The sequence below is a fragment of the Betta splendens genome, chromosome 17 (assembly GCF_900634795.4).
Source record: "Betta splendens chromosome 17, fBetSpl5.4, whole genome shotgun sequence".
Taxonomy (NCBI): Eukaryota; Metazoa; Chordata; class Actinopteri; order Anabantiformes; family Osphronemidae; genus Betta; species Betta splendens.
Window position 1 is genome coordinate 7419932 of NC_040897.2, and position 18303 is coordinate 7438234.

At 47.5% G+C, this 18303-nt stretch overlaps 2 protein-coding genes across 3 annotated transcripts; one reads left to right on the forward strand and one right to left on the reverse strand.

Annotated features, from left to right (window-relative positions):
- The first annotated feature begins 13 nt into the window (after positions 1-13).
- Positions 14-3033, forward strand: LOC114844056 (UAP56-interacting factor-like). The gene is made up of 9 exons (XM_029131088.3): positions 14-232; positions 355-495; positions 597-760; positions 1438-1586; positions 1780-1852; positions 1978-2027; positions 2217-2291; positions 2413-2539; positions 2629-3033. Exons 1-9 carry the CDS (start codon positions 160-162, stop codon positions 2725-2727), a joined length of 951 nt encoding a protein of 316 aa, XP_028986921.1. The 5' UTR covers positions 14-159; the 3' UTR covers positions 2728-3033.
- Positions 3034-3249: 216 nt separating this feature from the next.
- On the reverse strand, positions 3250-17302 carry LOC114844054 (TSC22 domain family protein 2-like). Of its 2 annotated transcripts, XM_055503698.1 has the most exons (4): positions 14765-17302; positions 9861-9935; positions 5234-5285; positions 3250-5124 (listed from the first exon to the last, which is right to left on the reverse strand). In XM_055503698.1, the coding sequence occupies exons 1-4, from the start codon at positions 16606-16608 to the stop codon at positions 4714-4716; spliced, it is 2382 nt and encodes a 793-aa protein (XP_055359673.1). In that variant the 5' UTR covers positions 16609-17302; the 3' UTR covers positions 3250-4713. The 2 variants fall into 2 exon arrangements, with proteins under 2 accessions (XP_055359673.1, XP_028986918.1); XM_029131085.3 differs by lacking the exon at positions 9861-9935 and having other exon boundaries at positions 14765-17301.
- Positions 17303-18303: the final 1001 nt, after the last annotated feature.

Sequence of the window (18303 nt, forward strand, 5' to 3'; positions counted from 1 at the left end):
CGCGCGTCCTCACAGAGCATGCGCGGCGCCGTTTACGCTCGGTGCGGGCTCGCGTTTGTTGTAGCGTAGCCTGGAAAAGGGGGACGAGCTGCTAGCGCGGTTACTACTCACTACTGTCGTATTTCTTTGCGCTGAGGCGTCGAGGCGAGGCGTGAAACTATGAGCCACGCAGACTTTGAAACAGGCCGAGGGAGAAGAGCAGCGGCGCCCGATAAAGTCGACATGTCATTAGGTAAGATTCCCAGTAGTTTACTAATTGGTGGGCGGCTGTCAGGAGCTAACAAGCTAGCGAAATCTCATTCGAGCTCAGACGCACTCTTTTTTTTATCGTTGCTCGTGTGACACATTTAACAGATGACATCATTCGGTTGAACAAAAAAGAGCAACAGTTAAAAAGGAGACAGGCCACTGGGAACCGACGACCAGTCAAGAAGAAAGGCCGTTTAACGCAGGGGAAAGGAGTTTCACCGAGGACGCCCGCACCGCTGCAAAGGGGTGTGTGTCTGTCTGTGTGTGTGTGGCATCTGTTGGAAACGTCTGTCTGAGCCACTCTTGTAGTCACGCGTGTAACGTGGGCCGTGTGTGTTCCTCGCCAGGAGGCGGCGTCGCCCGAGGAGCGCCACCTAAATTAAGAAACAGACGGATCCCTCCGCCACCGGGTCGGCGGCGGGGTCAGGGGGTCATCGCTGGGCTGGCAGCCAGGAGGCCATCTGGCCTGCTAAAACGAGCCGGCAAACTCAACAGAGCAGCACTGCACCAGGTAAGAGGAGACCCGCTGCACCGCATAGTTGGCATCAGATGCGCCTCTTAGCCAGCGACACGTGAACTGAACACATGGCACAACACTCAAGGGCAGATTTAGTCAGAATCATCTGGATTGAACCAGAGCCTTGTCATCTTCATCTGTTACCTTGGTAACCGAAGCTGCGCTTGTCTAAGGTCTACGACATCTAATAACCGTCATTACTCTTCGTTGTTTTACCGGACGTCCTGTCGGTGTCAGCAGCTTCTTCCTACTGTTCAGACAGAGACAAGTGAAGGAATGTGGCCTGCTTGTTGGTTTCATTTCCTCCTCAGTTTAATTTTAACCGTTGCATACAAAAGTACGTGTTGACAGATGCAGTCCAGCTTTTCAGAAGTTCTCTTTTGTCGATGCTGTATGTAATGGAAAAATTGTGTCTGTTATCATAGTTTATGCCTTGGTATGTTCAGCTTACATGGTCCCTATCTATGCGAGATGAGGCAGTAATATACCCTTTTATGGTGGAATATGTTTTGATCTCCCCAGCTGGACTTTGGTTATTGATTGTGCACATCAGTGTTTTAATTTGCTTTTTGTTATTACAATAAATCACACAAAACACAACTCTCTCATCACCTTCTATATTGTGAATTTCCACGGCATGCGTCTGTCCTTCACTTCACCTCCTTTTGCAGAAAACAAGGCAGAGAACAAGACCCTTCATTCAGCGCGCCGACGCTCAGTACATGAAGCCAGAGGTTCAGAGTCAGCTGTACAGGCAGCCTGATCCACAGAGAGGCCAAGGGGCAATAACAGTAAAGAGACCGTTTCAGCTGCGACGACGGTGAACATCTTCCATGTGTATATTTCTATTGTGCAATCATATGCAGCGCTCCATAGATACAGAAACGGTTATTTTAACACTGTTTTGGGCTACAAATTAAAAATCTGCATAGAGAACCATGTACATATCTGAGCTTACTGCTTTTGTGTGCCTGCAGCTGTATTTCAATGTTATTCTTGTGTTTCGAATATAGACTACTGCCACCCATGCAGCAGACGCGGAAGGAAGCGCGTCAAGCCACGTTTCTTTTTCATAGGGGACTAAAGGTACATAGTTCTGTAAAGTAGTAGTTTACCCATTTTTCTGAACTGATCTGTTTGTAGACTAACAGTAGTCAAACAATTCAATAGATGCTTGTGCAGCAAAGTTTCATTCATCATCTCCTCTGCAGGTGCAAACGCAAGTGCCAAAGCCTCACGCTCCACCAGTCAGAACTCGCCAGTGAGTTTTGTTGTTGTTCTGGCATTTTACAACTGCAGCCAAAATAGAAGATTGTCTGTGCATGTAAGGAAGAGGATATCACCCTGAGGATATGAATCACTGCGGGGGAAAGACCATTGATTGTCATTTTAGAGGTTAGTATTCGTTTTGTTCCTATAAAATGATGCATCTTCTCCGTCTGCCCACAAGATGGCGTCAATCGACAGCCAGCAGTGGAATCCTGACTGTTTCCATAGACAACCCTACAGCCAGAACTCAGCCTGAGTAAGTGTCCCTCAGCCCAGCTTCACTGCAAATCTACATGGTGATCATCGCTTTAACTGCAAAACCTCAGTTCCAGTCCAGCTCCAGACATAGAATTAATTTTTCTGTGACTACTTCACAGGCCTCCCACTGCTTGGACCCTGCATCCTCCAGCTGCTAGCTCCGTCCCCTTCAAAGTGGAACCAGTAGAGAAGAAAATACCAAAAGGCGTGCCTCTGCAGTTTGACATAAACAGTGTTGGGAAACCGGTTAGTGTTTGCTAGCAGTAACACAAAGCGTTTGTGTCGCTTCATTGATCTGTTGTTAACATGATGCCTTCGAACTATTCCTCCCACAGCAAACGTCGATGACTTTAAATGAGCGATTCCGCATCCTAAAAGATCAGCGCACCGCCACAGCACACAGCAAAGGCAGCCGATTTGTTACCGTGGGTTAAGTAGCAAGGAGACAGTGACGAGTGAAGCTCATGCCCACGCACCAAACCACGTTTGCAACGGACGGGACAGACCCACTGACTGCCTGTACTAATGGGAGCTGTGGCACCAATGAGAAGAAGTGGAGTGTGGGTTTTTGTTCCAATTCTTGGTCCATATCATTGTCCTCAGTTGTTTGTAATGTGGATTTCCTACAGCGGAAGATTTTTGACCACTTATGAATCTGCTAGAGCGGCATGTCTACACTCATACTGTTGACATTTGAGACTTGTTTTGTAATGTTTGAAATAAATGAGGTTACTTTTGAATATTGCTATACTTGTATAGATTCTTCAGTCCATTATTCAGAGTCAGGTGCTCACTATTCTTTACACCTTTCATGCAGCTGGAGCCTCGTTCTACACAGGAAGAGAATTTATTTAACTCATCAAAAGTAGCAGAGGCTTCCAGATGTTGGTGCTAATTTCAAACAGTTTTCCACTAAAGTATAAAACAGACTACTTCAGAAAACGAGCACAGATTAATGTGTTTTGGAATCTGAATATTGCTTTTATTTAAATACATTAAAATTTGCAATGTAACAAAACTATTGGCATATGAAATTCAAACACCATTTCAATGAACAAAACATGGCTCACTTCATTTTTCTGTGACTAGTGTCAGTAACACTAGGTTATTTTTCTGTCTGCATCATTTTACCCATTTACACTGTTCACAGACTATCTTACAATAAGAGTGCAGAATAAAAATGAGGTAAGAAAGTGGTTTGAAGGTTACAGAACATGCAGAACAGCAACAAAATTTTGTGAAGGAGGAAGTAAAAAAAAAAAAGTGTGCATTTAAAAATAATGAATTTACACAGCTTTGCATCTTTGGTTACAAAGTAGGTTGAATGATTTCACAGCTTTTCCCCTGGGCCCCTTCAGGGAAAACAATGAAGAAGCAAAGAAAGGAGGGGGTATGGCAGTACTCATTCATCTTTAGACAAACTACCCACACAACTGAATCTTCCACTGCCTCGTGCAGGTCAAGATTTGATGTCAACGGGTGATGCGTCACCCATCAAGGCTCTTAATACTTTATAGTATACAAAAATGTACATTCATGCTGGATCGTGACTCAAGCTAGACGTTGGCAACTGCAGCGTAGAATTGGAGTTAGTGTTAAACATCTGTCAGGATATTCTTGCCTACAATTTGAAGGAGCGCGGCCGATCTGAACAGAGGAACCAAGTCAACGGGCTACTGTCCAACTGGATCTGTGAAATTGTTCATTAATGGAAATAGCAGCCCTGTAATAAATAAACACTTAACAGTAGAACTCAGAAGACTGATACGAGGATTGGACTCTACGTTAATGTAACGGCAGCGGTGTGACGCTCCGGCAAGCAGACTCTCTCCCACTTATTTAACAGCATGAAACAGCAAGGCTAAAAATACCCCTTTACCCACTCGATTATCTCATTAAAAAAATAATCACTTTTTTTGACAATCACACCCACGTGTCCCTTACATGAGGCCATCCCCTCTGTTTCCACACCCCTGGTCTGAGCACGTCTCCGTTCAGGGGGCGGGGTGCTTTAGCTCGAGGTCGCTCAGAGAAAAGACCCCCTGCACAAGCGTGGGCCCAGCAGGTCAACCAATATGAAAGCACCCCCCCCCCCCCACCTTTCCTGAGACGCTCCATCTCTACACACACACACTTTCCCCTCCGTCTCTCTGTAGATGATTGCATTAACACTGGAAAAGCCCACAGTACAGATGCATACACGCTCACGGCCCAACACCAATTCACAGTCTCACCCTTAAAATTCTCCCTCACACACTTACGCGCACACACAAGCACTGTACTTTGTGGTCAAGCTGGTGGCTAAGAAGACAACGTTTTTTTTTCTTCTTTTTAATTTCACATACACTAACTGTAATAAGTTGTTTGAGAAGATGCTCTTGTATTTTTTCCAGCCCCAAATAAAGCGGGACAGATGCGCTTCAAGCAGAGGTGACGTTGGGTTGCAGTTGATGTTGCCCGGGGTCGAGCTGAGGCTGAGTCTGGAGCTGCTGGGGTTTGGGGAGGTTCTGGGGCTGGGGCAGGGGCTGTGACTGCGGCTGAGGCTGCGGCTGTAACTGCGGCTGAGGCTGAGGCTGGGGATGAGGCTGGACTTGAAGCGGAGGCTGAGCCTGTTGCTGAGGCTGGCTCAGTACTTGCTGTGGCGGTGTGGCGCCGGCGCTGGCCGACGACTGGGTGGAGAGCTGAGACAGCTGCTCGGTGTTGGCCAGAGATTTCAGCACGGCGTTCTCCCGCTCCAGCACAGAGTTCCTCTCAAAGAGCTCCTTGATCTGCTCTTTTAAGACCTCCACCTCTTCACGCACTGCATACATCAGATGGCTTTTCACCAGGTCCTGCAGGAAAACAGACAAGCTAGTTAAAAGACACCGGTGTAGACAGTGATTAGAACTGGTTGTAAATAGAAAAGAGTCCCTGTGTTAAATGGTGAAATTAATGACTCACCATAGCCTGTTCAATTTTATTATCAATGGCGACAACGTTGGTTCCAGAGGCACTGTCATGGAAAGAGAAAACAAGGATTAGAAACGACAACGTAGGTTTCAGAAGAATATGTGAGGCTCCTTTTCACCAACAGAATGTAAGGAAAAAATAAACCAACCACTGAAGAAACACAATAAGAAGAAGTACTAAAATCCAGGGAAAACACAAAGACAGCGGTGCTCAATAAATCACACTACCTGCCATGAGCTCACCACAGGAATCTAGGACATATGATATAAATTGAGCTGTCACCACTCTGGATCATGCCATATACATTATAGATCAAATCTAGGTCAGGTCACCGAGTTTACAGGGGGATGGGATGGCAGGCACCAGGTTCAAGTTAATGCAGGCTAATGTATTAAAGACTATGTGTTTAGTCAAGGTGTGGAGCTGTAGCACAAACCCATTGACCCATATGTTACAGCAACGTCTTTAAATCCATCACCGGCACAGAGCAGCGGCCGCTCTCTGCTGTGGCAGCGCAGACGGGAGAGCAGCACAACGGTGCCACGAAAACACTGCAGCAATAATATATCAGAACTACTACAGTTGTAAATGTCAAGCATTCCGTTTTTCAATGTACCACTTACGTTAACATTAATTATTAGTCTATTTTTGGAGTTGGAACAGGTGGAGAAATAGGTTTTGACCTGCTGGTGGTGCTGGAGTCAACGTTTAGGCCCCATTGAGGTCTTGACTAAAATCTGTACCAGTTCATCCAGTTACACTTTAATTGCAGCAAGTAACAGCTGGTCATAGATCATAGAGGGGAGACATCAAGTACCTGCATGAAACCCTGTGGGAAATCATTCAAGCCATTTCCCCTAAAACCTGTAGCGTGACTCATGTAATGTGCCACCGTCGACACCATGCATATGCACCTACAGTATGAGGACAGTTCACCGTGTTGCTCCTCAGCCTCCAATAAGAGTCAGGGTGATATACGACCTCAGGACAGACAGGGGATCGATGCTGCCGTGAGGTAGCCAGGCTGAACCCCCCCCCCGAGGACAAAATGTTCTCTTCCTCCGCACCATCCAAACGTACAGCACGCGTCTGAGGCCGGAGGAAGCACTCAGCCGATCGCCATCAGCCGCCAGCGCCGGGGGAGGGAGTGTTCCCCATAGCTCCGCTGCTATGAAACCACTCGCATCACTATGACCTGGGCTGCAGCCTTTTTGATCCCACATAACTACGATTTGTACAAGTTTCACAGAGTGACTTAACCAATAACGTGCGCTTCAGACGCGAGCGGCGCCTCATTAGTATGTCTTTTATTCCCTCCGAGCCATAATATGACCCCCCACACGTGGTTGCATAACCATGTGTTTGAGGAAAAAAAAAACAACCTCTGGCTCAACTTACTCTAGAGCAAAACCTGGGTTTAATTTAGACGAGGCGTCTCACTCCCACATTCTCCCTGCCTTGCAGTCCTTGCCATTAGGCCTGTGCCCAGAGGCTGAGCTGAGTCCGCAGGCTACACCCTTATTGCTTCATCAGACAATATAGAGGACAAAAACATGCTTCTGCCAGCAAAAGACCCAACGCAGGGAGATTTAATGCCATACGGTGACTTCAGTATCGGCCGCTCAGAACCTAACCCACAGTGTTACTGTATGTGCCTCCAGGTAAAACAAATGGATAGCCAGGTTTCAAATCAACTAAATTATAACTTTTTCTGTCACTACATGCATGTTGAGACAAATGGACCGCGTGCCCGTAAATAAGGGCTCTGACATGAAGCCAGCACCCACACAAGCCTCACACCCTATAGCAGTAGGCGACTTTACCGCAGTGCGGCCGCCATAAGGTACAGCAACATCAACAGAAGGCCTAAACTTACACAAGTGACAAATGGAGGATTGAGCCGTCAGCTCAGACCCTATGGTTACTTGCTCAGCCATGACGGAGGTGTTTCCTTTCCTGTCTGTTCCAGTTGCTTTCGCCATTGGAGCTCCGAGCCAATCACGATTAAACACTACAGCGCGACGTGCCGATCATGCGCGCACACAGAGGGGACTGTTGCTGCTGCTCACCTCAATTCACGCAGTCGGGACAATAAATCATCAAAATTGTCTAATATTGCTTTCAGTTGTGCGCCAACTGGCACTGACATTGTTTATCCAAGGCCTAACAACTGAAAGACCTCACTCTAGGTTTTCCTCCAGCTGGCTTCAGCGCAGGCAACAGTCACATGGGACAATCCCCCTAAAGTTAAACAAAGGAAAAGGGAAAAACTGGAAAATGTCAATAATGCAAATAGGAGGCAAGTTTTCACAGTCAGCGCACAGTAAAAGTGTGACTTTCTCTCTAGTGAAAGGGGGTGAAATCCCTTTGACCTGATGGCTTGCACAGCGGACTACAGCTGTGTACGCACTGGGTACAATAAGGCAGGCAGGAATAACAATCAAGTCGAAGCCATATTAGGACACCATCTGGTACTTCACGCAGAACTTCCAGGAACAACTGGCACTGGGGGAGAATTTGGAAGCGGCAGCAGTGAGCAGTGTTCTGGAGCTCACAGCGCGAGAGTGCCTGCTTCGCACTCCGGACACACACACACACGTGACCTCGTCTGTCAAAGCCAAGAAGTGATGTAACACCCGCCTTCAAACACTAAACATGGTCAATGTATGGTTTAAGAGCAATACAACTAATGGGATGTACAGTATGTACTGGTTCTGATTTGCTAAAATACTGTGCAAAGTTTTAACGAGTACAAAAGATCTACAAAGAGACCAGTTCATAAACCCAAGCTCCAGAGGCCCGCGGGCTATGAAACTGAATCCGTATGAGGGTTTGAACCTACTCTGTCACCGATTATGCAACCAATGCCTCTGTAAACCTCACCTCGTACATTAATAGGAGCGATGTTTACAAGCTCCGAGCACAGTGTCCCCTGTAAAATAGGAATGTCAATAAAACGTCCATTAGAGGCTGCAACGTTTACGCTGCCCAAGTGTTGGCAGGAGGGGCCGGATAACTCATCTGAGCATCAAATAGTTGTCATTCCTCGCCTCTGGCAGAACCACTGGCATATTTAAGAGCAGTCGTCTTTGAAGACGTGATAAAACAAGTTGCGAGCGCCAGAGGTGAGGCCCGAGCGTACGCACGGGGACGACAGGTGCACGAGTCGCTAGGCGCGTGGGACCAGACGCCTCCACGTCCAAAGGGCGGCTGCGGCAAAGCGTAAAGCAAGTCTATTTAACACTTCAACACTGTAGTGTCACGTTGATGCTGGATAAATTGTAAAGGCACAGGGAGCAATAAGGGGGAGGCGCTAAGAGGATAATGTTGTATGTCTGACTCCATGAGTTTAATGCTTCTACATTATCACAAAACAGAAAGTTAATTAAATAAGACCGTGAAAGACTTTAGTCAGGTCTGATTACGAGGGACAGTAGCGGTGCATCATCTTCCAGACAACCTCATAGAACAGCTGTAAAACTTCCCTGACATTAAAGAAAGTTTTTTTTTAGAATTTTTTTAATTAATTTAAAATTTAGTTTTCAGACAAGAACATACAGAACACACAGATGTTTGTCATTATACCTGCCATTTACTCAAAACTACAGGAAGGCCATTATACAATTAGACCACATGGCATCACGGTGGTGGGAGGGCGGTTGGTTAAAGCACATTGTTCCTCTCTGATTTTACATGGCTCTCTCACTTGACTTATCAGGGCTTAAAAACCACCATGCATCGCCCAGTTCTACCAGGCACAGTCAACTCAAAGCACCAGGCTAATATTACAGTTGCTGGGGTGCATCAGCTGATTTTTCTCTGAAACAGTTTCATTTCCTGTCGCTCAGCACTAGTGTTATGTGGTTCCCTTTTCATTTTTGTAGACAGCATTATAAGTGCACAGAGCACATCTGCAGTCCCCCACTTTGCTGTAAGCGCCAGTGGACGCCGTCTGTACGTCCAATGTGTGTACGAGTCCGCGTGCTACACTCGTTCTGCAGCACTTGGACGCAATGGCACAAAAACGGTGCAGAGTCAGCTCAGTTGGTTATTTAGGATTTGTGTTGCAAACAGCATGCACACACTCCGCACACACTATTTTCCAATAAGGTGATGGCAACAAGTTTCAACGTCTAACTGTATTATTTTCAGAAATTTGGCCATTTTCTATCACCATCACTAGAATGGAGTCCAGCATGTGTGAGGACGGGCTGTTGGACCCTTAAGGCTGTACACAGACAGTGCTAAAGGGGAGTACCAAGGACTTTGGGGACTCCATTCCATTGCTTTAATCTCTACACCAACATTAGAAATCAAGCTGTTAAATCAGATGTTACGGATGTGGCCAAACAAATGAAAATAACTATTTTTAGGTGCCTGAAACTATATATGCAGTCACAAAAAAAGAGTGCTGAAGAACGCCAAAGCGGGAGAGAAAGGTCGAAAAATAAACAGAGGATAAGTTGTTGAAGTCTTCGGGCCAGTTCTGTGCTTGTTGCCAAGCTTAATTTCCAAACGCAATCCATGCACGTGGAGAAAGCAAAGCTCACTGCTACTGAACACTGCACACACATTATTCTTGCAGGCCAGTCCAGTCCAATCCAGTATAGTACTGTACCTATCACTGTTGGCCTTTGAGTCTCTTAATCTGCCGCCAGACTGGAAGGCCTGGTAGAACGCCTTGGAAGGGTTCCTGTGTCAACCATGTTTAGGGGAAGAGAAGAAGAGAGAGAGAGAGAGAGAGAGAGAGAGAGAGAGAGGGGAGAGAGATAGGGGAGAGTTGAAACAGTGAAAGCAGTCTATAGTTGGGATTCCTAGAAGTGTTTACTTGCGCAACATTATCCCCCCACAAGAAATCTCCTTCGCTAGTGGTTAACTTGGCTGCGGAGGAGCCTCTAAGGTTTCGCTGAAATATATGGCACATTCAAACAGAGCAGATGAGAGCGGCTGACAACCAATCAGCTACAGGCTGCATCATATTTAGGTTGTTTTACCCGCAACTAAATGCAGTCTGCAAAGTAAACTAGCTAAAATGGGATCTTAAAGTCATGTTGACTTTGGGGGTCAAATACTCCCATAATATAAAGTCCAACATTGGCCCTATTATTCCTGGTGGTTTGCGAGTACACAATGTTCTATGCCAAGGGATGTATGTTGGGAAGGGGGAAGGAAATCCCTGTTCTGGCCCCTACACACACACACACTTCTACTCCTAGCTTGTGTCTTTTAAAAACGACTACTTCTCTCATACGAATCTTCTCACTTTCTCACTGCCATTTTTGGTTTTACGCGCACACACACACATACGCGCACACACTGGTGAAATGAAGAGTTGATTTGCAGCATGTGTGAATATTATGGCAGCCAAGGCTCCTTTTCCTAGAAATCTCTGGCACAAAATCCTGTTGTCACATTACCTCATGACTAAACACTCTCACAAAACTCCTCCTACTATACCTCCTGGTTAATTTGACTTTTTGTGCAAGGATGTAAGCACAGCCTCCACACACACACACACACACACACACACACACACACACACACACACACACACACACACACACGTGTCGCAAGCGCAAACCTTTTTTTCACCCACTGCAGCCAGGACTAAAAGTTTTGTTGGCCACCAGCTGAAATCATGGAGGTCAGATGACTTGGAGTCCAGGCCAGCAACCTAATCATGAACGAGGTACGAACCGGAGGAGTCATCGTTCCCTGTTTTCAAGTAGCAAACACCCCGCTCTCAATGGTTCTCTTTGTAAGTTTAAAATGCATCATGTCAGTATCCATTTATGAAAGCGCTCCTTTGTGAAACATCTAGTGTCTGGGTTCAGTGGTGAAGAGTGTCATCTCCATAAACCCCCGAGTCCTCCGTCAGAGACCCAGAAGGAGAGAACTCCTTCTAAAGAAAGGAAAATCCCCTTTTCTCCTTCTAAATCTACCTCTTACAGGTGGACGAGAAGAAAAGATATGGATAATAAACCTGAGACCTGGCAGCTTACAGAAATAACCTTTTGGTACATTCCTGCTTACTGATGTCACATCCAGCCAGAACAGAGCCAGTGCTGCAAACACGTGGCCGGGTCCAGAGTCGCAGTATTAAACTTCATTACAGCCTTACGAACTCCTCAAGCATGCGTCAACAAACAGCGGCCATACGTGAAGGTGTTGATTGCGGTGCTGGTGGGAGTGGTAGTGGGTGGTGGTGGGGCGCTGGAAACGCAATGCAAGTAAATGAGCGAAGAGAGCAAAGCGAACGAGTAAAGTCACGGCGAAAACGAAGAGGTGCCGAAATAGACTTTGACTCGTGCTCGGTGTTGCAGAGGCGTCGTGCATGTAGACTCCAGCGGAGGTTCCATCACAGCTGAAACTACGCGAGCCGAGCAGCTACAGTGTGAAAACCACAAGCACCGAGTAGTCTTCAACTCAGCTTGTGCTTCGCCGCTACGACTGAGAAACTACCAAGAAGGTGGGATGGCAGTCGTTGGATGGGTGCGAGTCAGGGGGTGCAGAGGGAAGAGGGCTAAGAAGGCGCTGAAAGCTGCGGAGTCCCATCTGCCACAGAGCAGAAGTAGGTCAAAACTATTTACATTTCACGGACCCTATGGGAGGTTTCAGGTAATAGACGACCGGGATGGAGCACAGAGGGGACCCAGTGCTACTGTAATTACAGCACGGGCGGCCACCAGAAGCTGGGACCTACATGTAAGGGTGCTAGCACCGTTAGCACAGAGGAACTGGTCGACCCCTGCCAGGCAGCCCCCCCCCCAGAAACTTCTTCCACAGTGTTCACACAGTACTTCTAAGAATGATCCGTTTAAAAACCAGCAAAAATCCCAAGCTGTTGCACTGTTTGCACACCGTATTCATGCAACAAGCAAACACTATCTGCAAAATCAACATATTAACACATGGAGCCCTTTTTTTGTTTTTTTTTTACTGAAATGCAAACAAGCTTTTTACAGCCAACTTCCCCTAACTTAAAAAACAAGCGAGAGAATGAAAGAACCTGGTTTAACAAGATGGGAACCGAGAGAACCTAAAGGGAAACTTCAGAAGTCAAATCGTGATAATGACACAGAGGGAAAGTCCTCAGATTTTACCCGTCAAAGTCTTTAAAGGCTTCGAGGAAAACTAGTGTGTATGAAAAATTATTTAGCTTGTTGCATCATTCGTCCAACCACAATAAAACATCATCACTCAAAAGACCGAGTTAAGACTGCAGGACATGAGTGGTGCATACATTATTGCTGCCACGTGATGTTACTGTATCGCTGCTGACCATCCTGCAGCCGCTGCTCTACAGCTCACGCTCTATCGCTGCAGCGTTGTTCGTGGTCGCCAGGTTTAGGCCGAGGCCAAAGTCGGCGTACCTGCGGCTCCATGGGGAACTCTGCATGAAATATGCTCCCTAAATGTCACACGATACGACCGAGAAGCCCCGGTGCGGAAGCAGGGAGTGAGCTAAGGAATATTAAATGAATAGAAGGTGCGGAGTGTGGTGGTGGTGAGGGGGGGGGGCACTAAAAACAGGATACAGCAGTAAAGCAGAGGTCCCTGCAGTACATGCTGCCTCACACAAACACCCACACAGGACGAGTGTGTTCATGTCATCCACTCGGTGAATGAAACCTCTACCTTAAGTGTGGATACTTGCACACTGTGAGTCAGCCCATTCTGTTTCATAGACACCCCCACGGACAACAGACAGACACAGTTGACAGTGGCGCCCCCCCCACCACCACCACCACGTGGCAGACGCTCCTGTCTCCAGCCTCTTAAGTTGTGTCATTTTGGGCGAGGACAGTAAAGCACAGCTCACACAGCAGGGGTTCAGCGACATCCATTACAGATGTAATGCACGATCCCACAAAAAGACAATACGCCTGTTATTTCATGCCTTAAGTCGTTAAAGTCACCTGGAAACCATTAAGTTGAGCAAATCATCATCAACAACTTTAATCTGTACCTACTTTAATTGCTTGCAGGGAAAAGGGGGGCATGTTTGTTAGGCTTTGTAGGTTTTTTTGTTTGTTTTTTTTACACATGAAGTCAAGACTATGTGAAAGGTCTCTGTTTCATTCAGAGAATGGTGGCGGTGCATCAAGCAACTGTAGTGAGGCACAGGTTTCACTCTGCAGCTTCCTCAACCTCTTTTCAACATACCACACTAGCTTCTGCAAAGGAATGTCATTCAGCACAGCACATGTATGGGAACAACTGTCACGCCACATATGCTAGTCAACCAGTCGGGCGGCAGGTACAAAGCGCAGGCTGCAGTGGTAACAATACACGAAAGTATGACACAACGGCAGTCTGTCAGCTTGTCACTGTCAACATGAGCACAACATATAGGGGTGCGTGTTTAGTCATGTTCAAAGGACACACACACACACACACACACACACACACACGCACACGCACACACACACACACACACACGGACGGACGTGGAGTCATCTGCCAAGACATAACTACACACAGTCGGCTGACACACCCCACTGTCATGTGTCTTATCAGCAGAATGGGGGCACAGTGGAAAGACTACTGCTCAATTACTGATAGTGCTCAGTTGTGGTAAGAGCCCCCTACCATCAGAGCTGGACCCTCTGAGGCAAAGGAGAGGTTCTCCAGAAAAACACGACACTGACACCAGTGCTTCAAATAATTCAATAAACAAGCGGTAATGTAACTCTTCGCTAATTTGATCAGAAATTAATAATTTAAAACCTCTTAATTAATATGGTAGAATGTAGAGAACCACTATAAACAACTTAGGTTTGGTTATTGGAAGACTACGCTTCCCAGCAGGCACATGACAAACACATGTTACTACTGTAGAATAGACAGTCCACCCAGATAGAGACTGAAGCAGCGCCATGGCTCTGCACTCCACTGAGCGTGTCTGGTCTGCACACTGTGCCTGCAAGACCGTAAATGAAAACCACTGAGATCTCAGGCCCTGCATCACTTCCGCTAACACATGCCATGTACGGTAGGTACAACAAAGAGCCAGGCGCTCACAGAGACAGAGGTTACTTTGGAAAGGAAGTAAATGTCATAGCAGCAAAGTAACAACAAAGGACACGTCTCATAAGTCACATAAATATGTGCATGTACTTACAATGTGGTTATAGGAGACACAATAACTATTACACAAAAGACAACCTGCAAATGCTTTTGTGAAGGGTCTGAGGAACCAAAACAAACATGTGCTGCAATGATTAGAATATAAACTCTTTTCCAGAGCGGGAGCTAAGTTATTAAAAGTTAAGACCCATGCAGGGCGATTACCAAATAGCCAGGAGTAGCGGTAGCACAGGCAGCTTGTTGCATGTACTGCAGAAAGCATAACAGAAAGAAGGAGGACTTTTCCCTCCTGCAAAAGTTTCTCTTCCCTGCACCACAAGGAAAATGAGCAACCTGAGAGGCAGTCATTGCTAAGGCTTCCATCCTCCTCGGATACTATGCACTAAAGTAAGCATGGCTATGTTATATAACAAAATGTATAAAATGCATTACCTATCCTCCTCCCCATCGACAGGTATGTGGATTCCTAACAGGCTGTTGACAGTCGGAGTGGTGAGCTGCAGGCTCTCCGGGATGAAGGGCTTCACTAGGTCTTTCCCAGAAACAACTGGAGACTGCATGTTGACGAGACCCTCTGACTTCCTTCCACCACCGCCCTCTGCCTGTCCAAATCCAGATGCTGGGAGGCCTTGCGTGCCCAGAGCCGCTGGAGTCTTGTTGTGGGGTATCTGACCCAGAGGCAAACCGGAGGTTGTCACATTTGGCATGGCTGCACTGGAGGCACTGGGCACAGCAGGGAGTACAGTGGTGGGCACACTGGAACTCACTGCGATGGCAGGCACATTTTGTACACCAGAGGATGTAGAGCTGAGAATGTGGGGTTGAGGCTGTCCAACGTTTGCATACTGAGTCACAGTCTGCTGCTGCAGAGGGGAACCACCGACCAGTATGGCACCTACGACGCCTCCCATTCCTACAGCCTGCTGCTGTAAGAGGCTCGAAACCGATGTCCCTGTGGGAACAGTTACCCCTGTTACTCCTGTTACAGCGACATCTATAACCTGAATTGGCACAGATGGAACTCCAGACACTGGAGGGATGATCGAAGCGGGCCCTTGTCCCACAGTCTGCAGCCCCGCAGAGAGGCTGGAGACTGGGAGGGACGGGCCAGTGGAGAGCCCAGGCTGCAGGGAAGCAGGCTGCTGATAGTACTCCGTTTGGTTCTGTATCAATACGGGCAACTGGCTGGTCAGGTGGTGGCCCAGAGGAAGTTGCTGTTGCTGCTGCTGCTGCTGCTGGGGAGGGTAAACAATGGACTGAGATGAGGGAGGCATGATGGGGGACTTCTGTATGTGGACGCCCGAATGAGGGAGGCCGTTCTGTCCGACGGGCAGCACATTCTGTGAAGCGGAAGCTTGGAGGCTGCCCACCGTCGGCTGAGCTGAGACGGGCGTAGGTTTGCTGATGGAGAAAGCACTCTGCACGGTGGACCCACTAACCCCCTGTGGACAGGCAATGTAGTTCTGATGATGGAGCTGTTGCTGTGGCGGCGTCTCCACTGAATGCATGCGGGATGAGGAGAGGGCAGTGTCTGCCAGGGAGCCCAAGCCCTGACTCGGGGCCACTACAGAACCTCCGGTGAGGATGAGCCCACCGTCTCTGTCCGCGGGGTCCAGTGTTGTACTGGAATGCCTCACGCCGTCTCCACTCCTGCTTACAGCAGAGCTCTCGGGGTCCTTGTCGTAAAACTCGGTGCACATCCACCTGCCTCTGCGAAATGGTTCTCCGGTACCGTGGTCGAGTTTAATGACCCTGAAGCGCGATGTGCAACCCACTGTGGAGGTGGCGGGAGGAGGGCCTGAGCTGGTCACTGCGGCAGGTTGGGAGGCGTTCACAGACACGCCGGCTGCTGGAGCGGGATGCTGCTGCATTACCCCAAGCTGGGTGATGGGGGGCAGGACGGATGCAACGCCGAGTGCCTGCGGCGGCTGTCCACCTTGGGCCGAGGCCGCCACTGCAGCTTTCGGAAACTCCATAGGAATGGTTGACAGTGCAGGCAACTGGCCGACCTCGGGTATGTGTGATGGTGCCACGACACCGACCGTGTCTATGTCCCCGACATTGTTCAGGGCCTCTTCGGAGGAACTCCTGTCACACGCAGGCTCGTACTCCGCCCGCGACATGTCGTATATTTCCGACGACACGTCTTCAGTCCGCGACTCGTCTGGGTCGTCCAGACTCTCCGTGTCGTCGGTGGCGCCGATAGCCGCCACCTGGGCCTGAGTCACACTTGTGATCTGAAAGCAGCTCTTTTTTTTGGCCGGCATTTTCGACATATTGACAGCCTGATTTCCCGGCCCCGTATGGCTATGGTTCTCCTCGGTCAAAAAGGGACGAGCTGGTTGCAGCGATCGGCGACTTAGATCATATTAAACAGCACACTTCGATTTATTCCACTTTGCGTAGCTAACTGAACCACAGTCGAGGTGAATCTGCGCCATCCTTCTTCCTCTCTCGGTCTCCTGTTGCGTTTCATGAGCTCATAACGCAACGCTACACTTCGTGTCGTCTTATCCAGCAATGCGGCTTTAGATACCGACACCAACAGCCTGTAGCGGTTTAATCCACGACTCTCGGTCTGTCTGGTCCGACTTGCTTATATCCCGGTTGAGGCAGCTGTCAAATGGTCGTTGTCGCAGAATATGTTGCTCAGCTGAAGGAGCTACTTTAGGCTGAGGAGGGCCCGCAGCCCTCCACTCACAGAGCTAGCTAGCAAGTCAAGCCAACTGACTACTGTACACTCCCCCTACGTCGGAACAAGTATGTGAGACATCTTGGTAAAAGCAGTCCTTCCGCTTCGCTTGGCCAGTTTAAAGTCGTCCGGCGGTGCTACTTTTTTGACTGGAGCGCCGATCGAGGCAAGAAAACACTTTTAGGTCCTACGCTTTAAAAGAAATGACAGCCTAAACAGCGCCGACAGTTACCTCCCTCCCGCAGTCACTCTGACAAGATGGCTATGTTGTATGCGACCGCGCTGCATGGTGGGTAGTTCGGCTGCGCAAGGATGTTCACGTACAGCACGTTTGTGAATCTCTCTCATGTTGCCTTCAGGTACCATTGGAAAAAGGATAGATTTCAACGATCTCACGCAGTTTAGTCCTTTAACAAGAGAACTACAGCAGCTGGATTAGCCTATTTTAGAGCCCTGAGGCAAAGTATTACGACAACACAATGGCTTATTAACAACACAACCAATTGTATGCATTTTTAAAAGCTGATTAATTAATTCTATTTAATCAATTAAATCTACTGTACATGTAGTGATTAGTACTGTTACCTGGTGCAAAGAAGAACTTGTATTTGAGTCCCAGTGTCACACAGGTGCCTTTCTGTTTACATAGTCTCCTCGTACCCTGATGAGTTCTCCATCTACCCCACTACAGTCCATAGGCAGGCAGTCATGTTAATTGAAGAATCTAAATTGTGCAAAGTGGTGCGTGCGAGAGAGTGACTGTCAGTGTATGTGGCCCCAGGGTGTGCTTCACTTCTGGGTGACAGCTGGGAAGAGCTCCAGCTTTCACGTGATGCATTAATAAAGAAGGTGAGAACTATGTGTTTTTAGTGAAGGTTGGACAAAATAGATTTTTCACAATAGAATACGAATAGATTAATCAGACAAATATGAATCATTACAAAACGAAATAAAGATCAGTAAAGTGTGCATTTATTCAAGTCAGGTAAACACTGATTTCTCTATACTGCATGAATGTGTGTGCCTGTACATTGTGGACCACGTATGTGTATACACATACCAGAATCATAATGCAAATGTAACATACACAAGGGGCTCAGTCAGATATTATCAGTTTATAAGAGCCATAAATTGTTTAAATAACGAATAGCAATAAAAAGGAATAACAATAATTTGTCCCATTACAATATGATCATATTGCAAGAGGAGACTTTTTTAATAACATAGAGCAGATGGCTACAGTGAGATGGTTGTCACCTAATTGTGCTGTAATTGGCTT